The 19,039-nt window shown below is 41.9% G+C and overlaps 1 protein-coding gene across 1 annotated transcript; it reads right to left on the reverse strand.

Moving 5' to 3' along the window:
* Positions 1-1,314: 1,314 nt before the first annotated feature.
* Positions 1,315-16,452, reverse strand: LOC149277323 (trifunctional purine biosynthetic protein adenosine-3-like). The gene is made up of 21 exons (XM_089503095.1): positions 16,308-16,452; positions 15,796-15,891; positions 14,628-14,802; positions 14,218-14,329; positions 13,723-13,791; positions 13,317-13,442; positions 12,992-13,079; positions 12,639-12,724; positions 11,762-11,930; positions 11,273-11,504; positions 7,113-7,207; positions 6,155-6,264; positions 5,745-5,943; positions 5,395-5,646; positions 4,501-4,653; positions 4,166-4,369; positions 3,736-3,885; positions 3,216-3,346; positions 2,816-2,957; positions 2,616-2,731; positions 1,315-1,512 (listed from the first exon to the last, which is right to left on the reverse strand). The coding sequence occupies exons 1-21, from the start codon at positions 16,450-16,452 to the stop codon at positions 1,315-1,317; spliced, it is 3,048 nt and encodes a 1,015-aa protein (XP_089359221.1).
* Between the last annotated feature and the right edge of the window lie 2,587 nt (positions 16,453-19,039).

The raw sequence follows: 19,039 nt of genomic DNA on the forward strand, positions 1-19,039 counted from the left end.
AATAGTACAACAGTGAAAGTAATGGGTGTTAGCACAAAGGCTAGGCGGAGATGTGGATATAAAATTATTTTTTATGATATAGTTATTACAATAAATATAAAACACAAATAGTTGTTGCTGTTATTCACAGGATTTCTTCAATATAAATGCACGTGTGTTGGTAACGCATTTCGCCTTTTGGTACAGGCAATACAAATGTACAATCTCTCTCTATCCATATGGAAAAAAAGACAAGGGGAAGAGGAAAAGAGTTAGATGTGATGCCCAGTTTTATTGTAAATATTATAACCTATGCTTTTGTTGAATGTTTATGTAATTGAATAGCAATCAGTATTTATTTAATCTTATCTGCCCCGTTAGTGTTTAATAACAAGCCATTCCCATCTGTAACTAATAAACCCAATGAATAAAACCAATTTGTTTTTAATCTTAATAGTTGTTTTTTTTACATGAAAATGTTGTACATTTGTATTGTCCATAGTTCTAGCAAAACCCATTAAAATAACTATTTTAATTGTGTTTTCATTTTTATTGTATAAATTATATTTTAAATACATTATAATTTTATAACCACATCTCTACCTATCTTTGGAGCCAACACCTAATACATTTAAGTCAGAAGCAGGGCAGATTTAGCGAAACATCCGTCAGGACATTCCGGCCTCATTTGGAAGTCAAATCTCCACGAGCACCAGAATTTTATAAAATGTACCACCCAAAAAGGAGTAGGGGCAACCGAGGCCACAAACAGTAAGCTGTGATACTTATTTAAACCGAGGGCCATGGCTAGGAATGTGATAAATATTTTGGAACAGATGCACTACAAGGAACTTTTTGTTTGTTTCCATTACAAGGTAGCAAGTGGGGAAAAAAACAGCGTTAACCCCTTAAGGACAACAGTTGTCCTTAAAGCCATTAATGGCAATGCATTGTGAGCCTGTACATGTACGGGCTTTGTCGCGAAGGGGTTAAAGTGCTGCTCAATCGCTGTCATGGACATGTATGTGTAAACAGGAGGATATTGGGGAATCGTGATGTCTTCTTTTTTGGTAGGATTACAGAACGCGTGGGAGTCTTCCGGCAGCTGATAGGAAAGCGTATCGAAGGTAAAGCTCTGCCCATGACGATACTCTGTTAAAATGGAAGAAAAAGACATCTGTAACGCTGTGCGGTCATTAAACAGCCAATGTTTGAAGAACACACAATGGTTAAAGTGGGACAAGAGAAATGTTTCACTGGGTCTGGATCAATACCAGGGGGACATCCTTGAATTTGAGCTCCATCCATCCATATACCCAAGAGCTGCGCCACTTACTATGTTTTCTTGCGTGCGCTCCAGCAGAGCTTGCCATCGGCTCCCAGCGTCACCGCTCCGCTCGCCACCAGCTGAAGAGCAGCAGGGAAAGCTCTGTGCTCGACCTTCTTAACCCTTTCAGACAAAGTCTCCTCTGTGTCGTCCAGCTCCACTGGGACAGCTTCCTGATAAACAATGGCTCCAGCATCCACCTCCTCCTACATGAAGAGCAACGCGTAAAGCTTTTGGCATGTTCAAATACGCTTTACGTATCTTTGTGCGGTTCGGTATATAGCACTGTTTACATAGTAATTTCTTAATCACCCATCTCCAATTTAATTAAGACTTAAAAACAAAGAAACCTATGTGTTGTGGACATGGATTGCATCGTCCATTATTAGCGATTCACGTCACAGACGCACTATCTGGATCTCCCTTTGGATAAACCACTCCCCTAACTGTGGCATACATCACAATACCAATTAGTTCTATTGTTTAAGAAGTGCCTTACCTCTACCACCAGGTAGCACTAGAGAGTGAGTGATGTGTACATCTATTGTTTATCTAAGACCATAGATAATGGCTACCTACATGAAAAGCCATGTGGGCTATGCCAGGAACAATGGGATATCAGGAACTCCAGGAAGAAGGGGGAGGAGCAGAGGAGACTGGAAGGACAGGAAGGAAGCAGCATGGCAGAAGCTAAGGGAGCTGTGAAAGTTTGCCAGAGAAAAAGTATGAAATAGAAAGCTGCTCTTCCATCTTGGGCTAGATAAGTGCCAAGAAGCTAGGACTAGTTACGTGCCTAGTATTGTAACTAAGAATTAGAAAACAACTACTGAAAGAATCCTTTAAAGTCTTCTATATGATCCTGGTATCTAGAGCCATTTTGGAAACTGAACACCAAAGGAGTCATTTGATATGCTGATACTCTCTGAAGTTAAGTACATATGTTATTACAATGTTATTAGAATATAATTGTTGACTGTCTGTAACTTTGTTACGGTAACCTTTTTCGATATATTGTTTTTACCGCTAGAGGTATTAATAAAGTATATCATTATATATCATAACATCTGTTGGTATTCGTCTTTACATAGTTTAACTGTATTCCTGAATCAAATTTATTGTTGTATTGTTAATGTGTTTTGTCTAAATTGTGTATTTAAATATTAGCATAATTTTGCATAAAACAGGCCACGACCACAACACTATGGAATTGCAGGTTTTGTGTGTACGGATACATATATACAGAGCATTATGGATTTTTATTACCTATGATGGGTAAAAATTAACTCTGTGACATACAAAGGGTACTTACGGCTACAAAGTGCACGGTGCAGCCCGTGACCCTCACACATGCCTCGAGCACCAGTTTGTGAGCATGCGCCCCTTTAAAGGACGGCAACAAGGACGGGTGGATGTTAAGAATCTTCCCTGCAAGGAAACAGATATTTAGAATCACAGTTCTGTCTGCAGACACTCAAAAATAAAAAAAATAGATTCCAACCCGGAATTTACCATTCCATTTCCTGACAAATGGGCCGGACAAAATTCTCATGAACCCTGCAAGGCAGACGAGCTGAACGGAGTATTCCTCCAGGACCTTATCGACGGCGCCGTCAAACTCCTGGCGGCTGCTGTACTGCTTGTGATCAATCACCTGAAACGTTGGAAACCCAATATGAACTGACTGAAATACATATTATATACACATACATATATACACACACACACACATACATATAAATATATACACATACAAGACTAGCAAGAACACATTTGGTTTTGCCTGTCCTGGAGTGTCTTGGCCCATAAATCCTATAAATCTGGTTGACACACGAATGTCGGAAAGGGGCAACTCCAGGAGATCCTTTCGTAATCCCCTCTCGGTTGCCGCTGTGAAATGAAAGACTCTTACCACCGTAGGGATTCCAGCAGCTTCAGCTTTCTTCAGTCCTCCCACCCCAGCTTTGTTGGAGATCACCAGAACAATACTAGCGGCGCTGCCCGGAGACTGTGAGCTCTTTATTAAAGCCTCGAGATTCGTACCTGAAAATTTTAATATATAATTACGCCAATATATCGAACACCAAGATCCGGATTAACAGACACCGGTACTCATCTGGAACGGAAAGTATTAAGCCTTCGAGATAATTTTGGATATATCACAGTTGGCCACCCAATTGCAACGGGCACCCAGAGACAGTGATATCTTCCATTTATGCTTTCACTCCGATACAATTTAAAAAAAATACTATTTAGTAACGGCTCCTACAAACAATTAGCTGAAGGCTAGTCTTTTTTTCTGAGGTTGCATTAAATGCCGCCAAATTCTAGATTTCTATAAACGAGATATTGCTAATTGCATTGATCCAACTGTAGACACAACAGATTGTTTTTCTGAGAATCAGTTACTGAGCAAAGGTTTCAATTCTCACCGGAACCAGAAATGAGGACGGCCACCCTGACTTTGCCCTCCGGCACGGCGTTCTGAAGAGCAGGGCTCCGCTCCGAGGTATAGCCCTCTGGCTCAGGATCTGTCTGGCGAAGCGCGTCCATTAAGTTCTTTATTTCAACACCGCCAGAGGCTTAAAGAGAAATTCAGTTCGATATGAATGCTTGAGAGAGACCAAACAAGATTACAATGCCATCTGAGCAAGAAAAGTCACTGGGTTTAAGGGCACATCCTTGGCGTATACATAAGCACGGAGAGACACGTTTGGTACTTATGTGTAAAGTCCTGCTCTTATGTTAAATAATTTACTTGATAGTAAGACCCATATCTTGGTGCAAACAAGCTCTACTTGTGGTCAACTTTTTTCGCATCATGTTTTGTTCTTTATAAAGCCAGAACTTGTGCCAACACACCCGTGGGGCTTGGAGTCACCGTCCCGATGATCCAGGCTTCCTCGCTGCTCCGAACGTCTTTCAGGACTTTCTCCGCCAGGTCACTGTCTACTACCAGGACGGCTCCGATCCCGCAGTTAAAGGTGCGGACCATCTCCTGCTCAGAGAGTCCTCCGTGAACCTGAAGCCAGGAGAAGATGCCAGGTATCTTCCAGCAAAGGGCATCTGAAGAGACAAAAAATATACTGATAACCTGAATTCTCCAGCTGCTGGCGGATTCCAGCTTCTATGGTGCTTTTTAATCACACGAAGTATAATGGTTCAAGAGGGAAACAAAGTAAAGCTGCTTTTCTCACCCAGGCTGACTCCAAATGATGGAGGAAGAACCCTGGGGATGTTTTCCAGCAGACCTCCCCCAGTGATATGAGCGTAAGCCTTCACGTTCCCCGACCGCAGGACAGGCAGCAGAGTCTTACTGTAGATCTTAGTTGGGGTCAGCAGAAGCTCGCCTGCAAAAATCAAAATGACAAAGTTACAGACTGTGTGTCAGATGTATCCACTTAACCGCCATGAGCCCCAGGTGACTGGACAGTGGTTTCTCAGACCTGCGCCATGATAAGAACAAGACAAGACACCATATATTCTACTGCAATGATCAGCGTCATTGGACCAGCAAGAGGTTACATTTCCAGCTTCTTTCTAAACAGTTGAAGCTTTTGAGCCATACGTATATTAATTTTTATTTTTTTATTTTTAACACATTAAATAGCAAGGACTGCAACAGTAGCACAGACATAAATGTAACATGATTCAACATGACAGAGTAGGACGTTAAAGGGACACTGGCAACCATGTGCACTTTAATGCAAATGATAGCCAAGTGGTCACTTTATTTAGTTTGGTCCCCCTTAGAAACGCATGGAGGGATTCTGCGAAGCCCCCGTATATATTTGCCTCTCTTTACCTGCCACGCCAGCCGAGCACATCTGCTAACTAAAGCACATGCTCTCTATACTCGGCGCTGCGCAGCTCCAGTGCTGGCTCGTATGGGAGCGTTTCAGAGAATCTGAGCCGTCCCCATGAATAATGCATTTTAAAGCCCTCACAAAACTACTTTCATACATATTCTTCATTGATGGGACCACACGGTACACCAGAGCGCGCCTTTAAAACTGAAGTATCGAATGTCTAAAGAAACCGAGCTTTCAGTAACACGCGGAGCCTCTTAAGAAAGAAGTCGAAATCCTCACCAAACGTCTGTCCGCCACAGAACGAGGGCGCAGGAGAGGAGAAATCCAAGGATTGCTTGTCTAGAATCTTCCTCACGAGGCTGAAGCCATTACTGTGAACCCCAGAAGAAGCGATACCAATAACCACGTCCCCGGTGCCGATCCTGTCCATGCGCGGCAGCATGTGTCCACGTTCGACAGCTCCGACCGCAAACCCAGCCAGGTCGTACTCCCCGGGGGAATACATACCAGGCATCTCGGCCGTTTCTCCTCCTGTCAGAGAAATAATGGAACATAAAGGATGCCAAACAAAGATCCTTAAGGATTCCACATTCCTAAAAAAAATGTATTTGCAGAAACAAGACTATTACCTAGCAGGGCACATCCAGCCATTCTGCACGCGTCCGCTATACCGGAGACCACCGACTCAGCCACCGCTACGTCTAACGCGCCACATGCAAAATAATCCAGGAAAAAGAGGGGCTCGGCTCCCTGAGCCAAGATATCGTTGACACACATGGCTACCAAGTCCTGGCCGATGGTGTCATGTTTGTTACACACGTGTGCAATCTACAAGAAAGGAGAAACCGTTAGCATCTTGTCCTTGGATGCAAAACTTAAAAGTGACTGAATATTAGACACAGAGATTAAGGTTCTAACACAATTTCTACCCAGAAAAATTGTAATTGTACCAATTTACTCCTCGGCCTTCCGTCAGGCTCCAGACAGACAGATACACGTCGGGGGCATTTTCAGGGGAGGCTGAGAGTTGTTCTATTACCTTAAGTTTGGTTCCAACGCCGTCTGTCCCCGACACAAGGATGGGATCCGTGTATCCTGCAGCTTTCAGGTCAAAAAGCCCCGCAAAGCCCCCAAGCTCCGCGTTACAGCCTGTGGGGGGCAAACGGCAGCAAGGTGTGAATATTTATGTTTTTTCCCCATCATATGCTATGACATCAAACACGTTGACATTTCATTACAGATAACAGTAATGGGGTGTCTTTAAATGGTGCGTAGCATTGAACAGATAAGTCCTTTTGGGAAGAAACCAGCTTTCTGGGGACAATATTTTCTACATGCGCTATAGCCAAGGGACCTGCACTATAAATAAAGCTGGATATCATTTAAGGACGTAAATAGACATAGAAAGGAGATATATCGCAAATGAGGGTATTTAAACATGCATGGGACAGGCACAAGGCAATCCTGACAATAAGATAAGACCAAGGACCAATGGGTAAACTAGACACAAATGGATATTATCGATCCCCACATTATATTTCCCTAAAGTTTTTACATGGAGATTAGCGATGCTAAATGGGGTTCTTATACAGATACCCAGAATTTGGGGTGGGGTTCTGAACCACAATATTGAATATATACATCTTTATGGGTTTGTTTTACCGCACCGTAAATCTCAGACTACCTTCCCATACACAAATACAAGGCTACGAGTGCACAAAATACTTAAATAGCTCATTGTACAGAATGTGGAGGAATGAGTCTACCTATACGAGGAAGCCCCATTTAGTTAATCTTTCACAGGGCCACAATGTGTCTCGGACATACGATATCACGCAGGTAATCCCCAAACCCGTATATCCTTCCAGCTGCACCTCGGAAGCTATTTTTTATGTAGTGAACATCCAACCCCCCATAACTCTAAAGCCTCTTCTGTCATATTCCTAGAATTTGGAACGTTTGAAAATCTTATTACCATAATTCTCAGGACCACTTACCAGACCTCGCCGTGGATGCCGCAAACGGTTTAATTTTTTGGACCAATGTATTTCCAGCTTCAATATCCACCCCGCTATCTTTATATGTCAGGGACCTGGCAGACGGCACACAAAATACACAAATAAAGGGCTAGCTCACGTTACAAACGCACACTGCTTGAGGGGCATCTTCTGCGGTTTTATTAAACATTAAAGCGGCACTCAGTCACTTTAATACATTTAGTGGACAGCTTAAATTTTCGGTGGTCTCCCTTGCAAATGCACGGTGGGATTCTGCCTATTTCTATGGCTGGCAGCCAAACACATCTTTCACTGACGGCTCCCAAAACGTATATTCACCACTAATCAGTTCCAGAAGTGGTTAGACAAGGGGTTCCATGGAGGGTCCAAACGGATCCCCTGTACCGATCAGAAAGCACAGGGCCACAGAGCCAGTGCTGCCCGGCACCCCAGGAACTGATGCTATTCCCAACGGTAAGTTCCTTTATTTTATTTTTTTTTTTAAGCGGATAAAGAATGCATATGAAACACTTTTCACATTCTTCGATGGAGAGGCCGCCAGAGACCCAGAGCTTCCCTTTAATGTTCGGGAACACCATAGGAGCTCTGGGAAGCAGGTCTGACCAGGAGGGACCTCAATACTCTGTAATAACACGAATAAGAATTATAAAGAGGTGTTGGGACAGCTTTAACTTCAGTATTATGTCACGGGTAAAGTAAGACAGACAACTGTTTATAACAAGTTTCATGTGTTTGAGCACACACAATAATGGGGGGTACGGTTCAACTAAGCAGTGATACAGGAAGAGAACTCAATATAAAAAAAAAAATGGTCAAACACAAATCATTTTAAATTCAAGTCAAAACATTTTAATTAGGTTGTGCATCTATCATACAGAACAGGGAAAAGGGTGACAAAACCTGACAAACTGTAATCGGGTAAAGCTGAACTAGACAGCAAGGTAGCAGAGCATTGGGGGTAGATGTATTTTGATATATAGGTGACATTTACATTATATATATATATATATATACCGTATTTGCTCGATTATAAGACGAGGTTTTTTCCAGAAAAAAACTTCTGAAAAACCGACCTCGTCTTATAATCGAGGTCGTCTTGTAATCAGGCCTCAGATCATCCCCCACGATACCTCACAATTCCATCGGCAGCTGCCGCCGCCGTATCAGCTGCAGCCACCGCCGCCGCTTCTGTATTCGCGGCAGCTGCCGCCGCCGCCGCTTCTGTATTCACGGCAGCCGCCGCCGCTTCTGTATTCGCGGCAGCCGTCGCCGTTTCTGTATTCGCGGGAGCCGCCGACTCCGTATCCGCAGCAGCCGCCGCCTCCGCCTCCGTAATCCGCGGCAGCAGCCGCCGCCTCCGTAATCTGCGGCTTCAGCATCCTCCGATGCGGCCGAATCGGAAGCTGTGACCATAACAGATGCGCGGGTCACGTGGGTCGCGCTGTTCTCACCTGACCCAGCTTCGTTTTTTACGTTTTGTGCCTATGATTCTATGCAAATCAGTCCTACCTGACAGTCTGTGCTCCTGTTCACAATTTGTGAAGAGGAGCATAGACTGTCAGGTAGGAATGATTTGCATAGCTGGTTCAATTAGGGGCACAACCTAGTGAACTACATTTCCCATGATTCCCAGACCCCTTTAAGCGTGACTGAGGAGCATGGGACATGTTGATGGGACATGTTGATGGGACATATAGATCTGCTATTCCCACTGACAGGTGAGAAAGAAAAAAGAAAAAAACACTATACACATGCAATAAGAAACCACCACATTACTACCACCATTCCCCTGTGTCATAGTGTAAAAGTGCATATGAGTGAGTGTCAGATTTTAAAAGTGCATATGAGTGAGTGTCAGATTTTAAAAGTGCATATGAGTGAGTGTCAGATTTTAAGTGTGTTTATGAGTGCCTGTCAGATTTTAAGTGTGTTTATGAGTGACTGATTTTAAGTGTGCTTATGAGTTAGTGGTAGATTCCCTGCAAGGCCCATTTCATTCTATAATACACCGTATGTAAAATACAGTAATGCTGGTATTGCTTAAATCACTGGTACGTAATGTACGTTTATTTCCAATAAAAACAACACTACAGAGTATGCAAACACTTTACAGTTACACATACCATATACAGGAACAGAATAGCATGACTAGTGTCTTCTTGTTATTATGGTTTTAGAGTACCTAAACAGCAAACCTGCCAAATTGCCATCATGTCTTCCACTCCTTCCACATCCAGAGGAGAGCCTTCAAGAGTGTCACCAGTAGAGAAAGCGAAAGGAAAAGGCAAATCTACTAAAAAATTCTTACGCAAGAGCTACGATGCCAATTTTAAAATTAAGGTGATAAACGAGGCAGAAAAAACAAACAATTGTGCAGCTGCCAGAAAGTACTGTGTCACAGAGTGTAATGTCAGGAGATGGCGGACACAGAAGAAAGAACTCCTGAACACACAGTCCACCAGGCAAGGTTTCAAAGGCCCTAAAGTTGGGCGTCATGAAGAACTTGACAAACAGGTAGAAAAATTTGTCTGTGAAATGCGTAGCAAAGGATACCCTGTAATCAGAGAAGCTATGCAGATAAAAGCACTGGAAATTGCAAAACAGTTAAAAATAACTGAATTTAAAGCCAGCATGGGATGGTGCAGAAGGATGATGCTAAGACATGGTTTGTCTTTGAGGCGACGCACAACTTTAGCACAAAGACTACCAAATGACTTTAGTGAAAAACTCCTTTCCTTTCAACGCTTTGTGATCGCTCTGAGGAAAAAGCATGACTATGCCCTCAGTCAGATCTGTAATGCAGATCAAACACCGGTGTTCTTTGACATGCCAAGCAATGCTACAGTGCACAAGAAGGGAGAGAAGTCGGTTCTTATAAAATCTACTGGGAATGAAAAATCTCGAATAACCGTTATGTTGGCAGTACTAGCAGATGGAACAAAGCTTCCACCATACATTATTCTGAAAAGGAAAACAATGCCAAAAGAAAAAGTACCATCAGGGGTGATAGTCAGAGTTCAAGAAAAGGGGTGGATGGAAGAAAGTCTAGTTATAGACTGGCTTAAAGTTGTTTGGGGAAGACAACAAGGAATCCATTGCAAAAAAAGAGGAATGCTTGTCCTTGATGCATTCAGAGGACATTTAACCCCAAATGTTAAAAAGCAAATTTCTAAGATGAACACTGATTTGGTCATCATCCCTGGAGGTATGACCTCACAGTTACAAGTCCTGGATGTTGTGGTTAATAAACCATTTAAAGACCATTTAAAAAGGCAGTACAATGCATGGCTCCTTTCTGATGATCACACCCTCACTCCAACAGGAAAAATTAAAAAGCCATCTATTACTCTTCTATGTGAATGGGTACTTCATGCCTGGGGCCAGATTTCTGCTGACAGTATTGTTCTTGGCTTCAAGAAATGCTGCATTACTAATGCCATGGATGGCACAGAGGATGATATCTTGTGGCATGAGACACCACAGAGCAGCACTGAAAACAAAGGAGATGAAGAGGACGAGGAGGAGAAAGAGGAAGAGGAAGATGATGATATCATTCCAGTCATCATTGATTAAAAAAATCTAGAAACAAAGACTGTTTGTTTTTCCCTTTGATTGTTTTTTTGCACGTTTTTTTGCACGTTTGCTATTTTACAGATAATCTGGTTGTTATATGTTAATGATTAAACTATTTTTATGACAAAAACAGTGGTTTTGATTTTTTTCCCATTAGGGTCGTCTTATATTCAGGCCTTTTCTTTTTTTTCCCCAATAAGATCCAAAATTTGAGGGGTCGTCTTATAATCGGGGTCGTCTTATAATCGAGCAAATACGGTATATATATATATATATATATATATATATATATATATATATATATATATATATATATATATATATATATATATATATAGAGAGCAAACATGACAGGCGACACGTTGGCGCTTTATATACACATAAAAAAAAAAAAGTGCAGGAGGTAAGAGCCATCAAACTTAAGGTGGTTTTATTTTGGCTTCCAGGTCAACTAAACTTCTTGGTATTAAGACTAATCTCTCAGTCCACCATGAAACCAGCCAGAGGCCCGGGAAGGTCCCAGATATACTGTATTTACCATCTAATTCATGTCTTCTAATACACACCTGGGTTGCTTGAGATAAGCAATGGCACGGAAACCAATATCTTTGCGATACACGGCTCCGGGGAATTCTATGGCAGACACGCCTTTGTTGGCTTCCTCCAAAGCCGACACCAGGTCTTTCTTAATAGAAGTGACGGTGAGAACTCTTCCTCCGCTGGTAACTACTTTTCCATCCTTCAAGGTGGTGCCAGCGTGGAACACCTCCAAACCGAGGTCTTTGGCTTTCTCGAGCCCTGGAGGAAACAGGCACGCGGTTCAGATATTATACGTCTCACGCTAACATTAACACTACAGCAAGTGGTTTCAAGGAGACATACAGACGGCTGCACCTCTGCTAATGAAGCAGATCACAGTTGGGTTACTTGATGAGCGATGGAGAAGCACTACCTAGTTAAACACTTCTCCTACAACATAGGCCTTTAGGATATCTATATTCCCCTGTTGAAAGAACCCAGAATAACTTTTTATTTATTTCCTTAAGTTCTCTTACCAGCGATCTCCAAGCCCTTGGGATAGCTGCCAGGATAGCCACCACTGGCCATAACAACAGTGACAGCGGCATGGTCTTCAAGCCATACAGGCATGGAACTAGACAGCTGACCATCGATGGTAGTCTGGATAACTTTGTACAGATCACTCTTAAGCAGGGGAAGGATGACCTTAAAATAAAATTAACCTGGTTATTTGTCTTAGTTTGGCTTTCAAGAACATCTTTACTGTCAATGGACATGGGGGCTATGGTTTCAGATACAAGACGGGAGAGAACATGAAGGTGTGAACGTCAGAGAAAAGAAGAGAACTTCAAAGTATCCGATGTCTTCAATGGCCGCGGGGTAAACCCACCTTTGGAGTGGGAATTAAAACGTTAGCATTAGAAAAAAATGCAACAAAATGAAAAACGTACTGAATCAGTTGAAACCAATTTTTGAAAATCATATACAATTCCATTACATGGCCAGAGGAAATAATTTAATACGGTTATCACGAGAAACAAATCACAGCATCTCACGCTATAAATGGATTTGTAACAAGACACACATGACTGCTGGCTGATCCCAAGTCACAGCCTCACCGAGCAGAGAGCCGATCGGTGACAATAATCTCATTAACCAGCTTTGACACAAACTTCTTAAGTTTTTAGTGAATTTCCGGCATAGTTACCTGTCTCATTTACAGTAAAAAGTAAAATTGGGAAAGGGGCAAATCCATTTTTTAATAGAGTGCATTTGCGAGCATTATTAAGAGATAAAGGATAGGCTAGCAGTCGCCATTATCCTATCTTCGGTTCGCACCATAGGGGTGCTCCGGGTGAAGCCCTTCCTTCCTTCAGTTGTGTATATAGAGGCAGAAATGTTGGGGATTCTCACCTGACATTCCGGGTCCCCAAATCTACAGTTAAACTCCAGAACCTTTGGGCCGCCCTTGGTGAGCATGAGTCCGGCGTACAAAACACCTGAAAGACAGCCAAAAGTACGTTGCTTTTGTTATTAATAGATATTTGTCTGCCTTAAACCACAGATCCAGAAACCAAGAACAGCAGAGATTAGACGACGGATGAGCTGTACAATTACCATAGATCCTGCCTCATCACTCATGGTTCTTATTAAATTCTAAAAAGTATCAATACAAAGCTATAAACACAATGAAAAGACATCTACAAGCGATACAGTTTCCAGACATGTAACCTGCACCCCACGTCTCTGTAACAGGGAATGCTCACCGATATAAGGAGATCCCTCTTTCCGAATTCCATTAACCGTTTTCTGCAAAACAGAGTCGCGGATTTTCTCCAGTAATTCCTTGGAAATCTAGAATACAGAATTCCATTGCACTGCATTATATGGATGAGCACTGCGCCTGAGAATACGTCTACAAATCTGTGCCAATGTCCTCTGCGCACGGGCTGTGGGTTAGTTCTGTGCATTTGTGGCTCATGGTCGCCGCTTCCCGATGCGTAAATGTCCTCGCCGCGTCTCTCTGATACACCCATGACGGAGACAGCGCATTGTGATGTCTAAGTACTCACAATAACACAAGCTGTGTACCTGAGGTGCTGGACAATAGGCTCCCATCCCTCCGGTGTTAGGACCTTGGTCTCCATCCATCAGTCTCTTATGATCTTGGGCTGGAGGCATTGGGGCAACCGTGACCCCATCACTAAAACATAAACACTGCCAATACATCAATATGATTAATATCTCATGAAATGACCAAGTGTTTCAGCATCTTAAAAACTTATTTCACTAATTTAATCTCCAGAGAGTTTAGCAGCAATTCCTGGGAGGCTATTCCTGACTTTTTCTGTAAAGCTGAAATACGTGTATTATCCTTATTTTCCAGCATCCAACCGTTGACATTCCCAGTAAACTATATTACTGTTTTGGGTACACAATATGGTTCGACTTCATGTAATAAACATAAAATGCAGGTTTATCCTGCAAAGACACATACCGACACTTCTTCACCCTCCAACAATTCTTCGACGACAACTGTGTCGCCCGCATCGCCAAACGCTTTATCCTACGAGAAAAACATTGACATTTATGGCTAGAAAAAAAAAACATGTTTTGGAAAAATTTCATGGATAATTAATGTTGCCAAATGGTCAGTATTTTACCTGATTTTTTATTTATTTATTTTAAAGAGCAGCATTACTTTAAAAGCACCTCCATAAGTAATTTTGACTTAAACTATACTATAAGCTCCAATTGAAATCAGTCTTTCCATAGATTCGCGCAGGGGTCTGAATCAATTGCTGCCTCCAGCAAACACCGAGCAATCACTGTAAGCATTTGATGCATAGGGAAGGGGCAAATGCACATGGGGAGATTCTGCAGACCCCCCCATGTATTTGGAAGGGGAACAGAATATGAATAGGACCTCTCAGCTGTCGTACACATTATTATTCCATGACGGAGCTGTATGGGACACTTGTACATCAATTACCGTCATGATTTCATTCACAGCTTTGCAGGCTTCTTCCTTGCTAGCGGCTACAATCACTCCTTTCCCGGCTGCCAGACCACTAGCTTTCACGACCAAAGCTGGGAAATCCGCACTAGATAAAGCAGAGAAAGGCTCAGGTACTCATCACCTGAAAAGCCATGCTTTTACACCAACGCAAAAGGTTATATAGAAACGATACACAAATTCTAATAGTGCAAACACTGAAAGTAACAAAAGAACTTTGAGTTCAAGTGCCCGTAACGGCTGATTCAGAAGAAAAAAAAATACAATATTGCCCCAAAGTGGTTAAAAATGTCTTCATAGGCATACAGAGACCCTTTATCACTCCCATCACTCCTGTGTTCAAATGGCTGACACGTTACATTAATACGGTACGGACAGCGTGTTACCTTGTAATGAAAGTGCAGGCTTCCTCCGCACTGGTAAACGATTTCCAACGAGCTGTTGGGATGCCGTGCCGGTCCATGAAATCTTTGGCAAAACTTTTACTGGACTCCAGCCGGGCTGCTTTCGCAGTGGGTCCAAAACACCGGACGCCTGCTGCGGTCAGATCATCAACAAGCCCTTAAAGATGGAACAAAACAAAAAAAATCCTATTAACGCATCAATTTTGCAGAGAGTTTACAGCAACAGAAAAGCACGTACAAAAAAAAAAAAAAAGAGAAAATGGGAAAAGCTCCAGTAGGAGTCCTGTTACAGACAATATATACCCTAAAAGGGACACTGCAGCCATCACATGCATGTTAACGTATATGTTATGGCCCTTTTACATTTCCGAGGTTCCCCCTTTGCAAACGCATGCATAGATTCTGCAAAATTCACCCAATACGCATTTGCCCCTTTGTGACCCCCTATTTCCCATGTAGGACGTATGTTCAGACACACGTATAGCCTCAAGAGATATATATAATATATATATATATATATTATACATACAAAGACACACACACGTATCGCCAGTCAGCTCCGGTGCCGGCACGCCATAAGATTTCCATAGGAATGCTTTCCTGCCAACGACTGGCCTCCATGAAGGAGGCAGATAGCTGCAGCTTCTACATAAGTGCTTTTTTATATTTTTTATTATTATTATCATTTATCATATTAATATTTTTTAAATGCATATTAAACTCACAAAGTAGTTTAATATACATTCTTCTTTAGCAGGGCCGTCTGGGACAACAAACTGTACCAAGCGTTCTTCAATACAGATGGGCTACCTAACTTGTTTTTCTTGTTAGCAATTTAGAAGAATGTAGAAAATTCGGTCCTTGGCATAGACTCTAACAAATCAAACTTTCTGAACGTTTCTTTCCTTGACCAGGAGGTAGCGCTAGGTGAGTGATCTATAACTACACATATCAATAAGGACACCTCCAGTATGGGGGGGAGAGGGTAGAGAAGGTGACCCCCCACATCTGACAGGCATAAGAATTTGCTATTGCGTGTTCTAGGATATGTCATGCTATAGATCAAGGAATGTATCAATCACCATAGTAACCGGAGGAATGTCCTCAAGCGCTTAGAATTCACATTATAAGAAATAAAACCTCCGCTTACCTGCCGCAAGGGGAGCCTCGGGGCCGACCACCACGAGGGAAAAGGCATTGTCTTTGCAGAATTCAACAAGCTTCGTGTGATCACCGACTGGTGCATCTACAAAAGAATTAAAAAGTCACATTTTCATATATATAAAAAATAGGAAAAGGATTAAATGTTAAAGATTCCATTTTTTTTATTTAAAGTGAGGGGAACTCGGCTCATTATCCAAAACAACGGCCTTGTTTAACGTGGAGGTTATGATCACATGTCATATCAATGAATAAACGTGTGTTCCACATACTAAACAGATCACATGTTTCCAAACACGGACAGTAAGGATAGCGGATAATTCATTTATTCCGCCACAAGATGTAGATAATTACAGCTATTCAAAGTGATACTTTGTTGAAATCTACATAAACATTAAAAATAAAACTCAAGCCCCATAGCCAACAAATGAAATGGTTCAGATTTCTGTGCTTGTAACGTAAATCTGTATACGGAAAGCGGCGATTGAAATCATTACAGACCGGTATTTGAGATTTTCCCGCAGTTGGCCGTGCCGGCATTCCCCGGGGCCACCGATACTTGCTTGACGTGGGCAGACTGTGCCAGCTTCCATGCCAGAGCGTGCTCTCGGGCACCACTGCCGATCACCAAGACATTCTCAGCCATCGCTGCAATAACCAAGGAGACATACATTACCCGTTGTAGAGCACTACGGAATTTGATGGCGCTATATAAAACAATAAATAATAATAATACACGATAATAATCCTAAAAAAGGATGCAAAGTGGAAACACCGTCATGTCCTGATGATAAAGTCATGATCTACAGATTAATGATGTCAGCTGATGACAAAATAAGTCGGTGTTTCTAAGCATCCAAATTAGCTCCATGCAATAAATAAATATATTAAAAAAAAATTAAATACAATAAAAAATATTAAAATTGTATAGTAATAAAAAAAAAAAAAAGCGTTTTGTAACTTGATGCAAATTTTAATACTCAGTATTTATAGGTATTGGAATAATAAGCGTTTCGCATTTCAAGAAAGGCAAAGTTTCTCTAGTTTGTTATTTATTTTAGACATTTAACAAACTACTCTATATCTAGGGGTGGCTTAACGGGAGTTTCATTGTAAAAAAAAAAAAACATTCACACAAGCAATAAAAAGAAAAATTAAGCAAAGACTCAAAGTTAGCGGCTGGCGCACAGCTTGGAAATCTAGTAGAAAATAAGTAAAGGAAAGATCTTAAACAAAACCAAAGTTTGGGAAACATCTGACCCACAATAAAAGCTCATAAATGCTAGTTTTTGTGGTAAAATTAGTTAAAAACAATGACACAGATGCCGCCGTATCCATCTTTTTTCCCTTTAAAGACCCTTATGGATGACACCTTTTAGAACATGAGAGAACAGTCACACTATCTATGGGTTAAAGGGTACTTTAACCCCAGACAAAAACTGCAGTCTTCACAACCAGGTAAAAGGGCAGCCGTATTCTACTTTACATAAAAAGCTATAGGAGACACGTATGTGTCATTTATTAGATATAATAGACAACATATAGTGGAATACAGTTGATAATTACCCTATATATTTAGCACTAGGTATTAAAGTTTATTTTATAAACACAGCCCAACATACTAAGTTAACCAGCACTGCTGAGGCCCAATAAATAAACAAAAACCTTTATTTATAATGAAGTTCAAGAGCCCACCCTATACACCCCAGTCGCCTCATGTCACATATAACATGCATGCATCCTTACCGGGATCTATACAAAAGCACCCACGTGTCTCCACGGCAGAGTCAGCGAAGCAAGTGAGACAGAATTGGGCAACTCACAATCACAGCGTACCCAAAAACACCAATCCCAGCAAGAGAAGCGAGCGGCGCCCTCTACAGGCCGGGGGAAGGTCTGCCTACGGAAACAACCCCTTACCTGGAACTACCCCCGGCCGCCTGCACGTGTAGCTGCACCCGCGTGTTCTGCACCGAGCAGGTTAGAGGAGTAGAGCAGCGGCCGTCCTGATAGCCCCTGGAAGTTACAGCAGCGCCATCTGGTGACAGGAAGACTTTTTTGAAAATCCAAGCTTTATCAAATTTTTTTTAAATGAACAATGCAGTGCAATAAACGTTTATTGACCATACAAATTGGAACAGCATGAAGATCATATCACAATACAGTAGACCGAGACGAAAAGTCCTGAGAACTGATATAGCATCAATACAACATAACGATGTGTGACACCAATCGAAACGGCCTGGTATGAGTAAAAGCCAATAATGCGTAGGTATAAAAGAGCGTATCACGCAATAGGTGCAACATAAACAAAAAAAACAATAATAATAAAGAATGTAACATGTAAACAAATGAACAATGCAGTGTATTTGCTCTCTGGTCTTATTTGCATTATGCAAAGTTAGAGCTGCTTGGTGTATTTGACTAGAAGGGAAGTAACATGAAAGGCTTGGGGGTTATAAGCAGTTTAATTAGAAGCAGTCATTTTCCTTCTCTCTCCATTAATGTCCAGGTAACAGACAGCACAACTTACAGCATTACAAACTGCTCAAAATGCTCGGGTAAGGGCCACAGAGGAAGCCGGACCCCAAACACTCCCTGAAGGGATATGCCTCCCCTTCCAGACATAAGCCTGAAGGAGGACCAGGAGATGGTCCTTTTTGAAGCCCAGTGAGGAGAGTCAGGAGCCAGAAGACATCGCCATCTCTCCCACCAGAAAGAACCGAATCTTGAAGGAATCCGGCTCCAGAGTCCAAAAGTCTTGTGTCAAAAATTCTTCAAATCAAGTATTCCTGAAATACAAAAACTGCACCAAAAAACCTCGGACCAACAACTACATGCAAAAGCAGTCAAGCAGACGTGTACAAAACAAACAGCGCGTTTATGAGGGCACGTGAAAAAGGCGAAAAAGTGTAATCTTATGTTTGTGTAATAGTTAAAAAGACTAAATGTATTTTATACGATGTAGAAACACGTTCCCTTTCACGTTGTTACTTTTAGGGCTGTAGAATCCTGTGATATCCTCACACCCGGCAAACATTCCGAGCTCCTAGAAAAGAGGAATGTCGGGGAGGAAAGAAAAAAGGACTGTCCCCCTATACATTATTTACATTGCAAAAACCGCTCGAATAGCAGACTTTATACCTGTATTCCGCTTCCCTTGGACATATTTTCTTTATATGGAGCAAACAATATACGCAGCACTCCTTACAGTCCATACGTTTAAGGGAATA

Source organism: Sceloporus occidentalis, unplaced genomic scaffold, assembly GCF_023333645.1.
Source record: "Sceloporus occidentalis isolate IW3139 unplaced genomic scaffold, rSceOcc1.0.p SCAF_219, whole genome shotgun sequence".
Taxonomy (NCBI): Eukaryota; Metazoa; Chordata; class Lepidosauria; order Squamata; family Phrynosomatidae; genus Sceloporus; species Sceloporus occidentalis.

What these genes read in the sequence shown, in the direction of transcription:
- LOC149277323 (XM_089503095.1), bottom strand. Translation starts at nt 16,452, where the DNA reads ATGGCTGAGAATGTCTTGGTGATCGGCAGTGGTGCCCGAGAGCACGCT. An exon ending in GCCTGCACTTTCATTACAAG is followed by an intron (nt 14,330 to 14,627) that starts GTAACACGCTGT and finishes TGCTTTATCTAG; the next exon opens with TGCGGATTTCCCAGCTTTGG. An exon ending in CCTATTGTCCAGCACCTCAG is followed by an intron (nt 13,080 to 13,316) that starts GTACACAGCTTG and finishes TCTGTATTCTAG; the next exon opens with ATTTCCAAGGAATTACTGGA.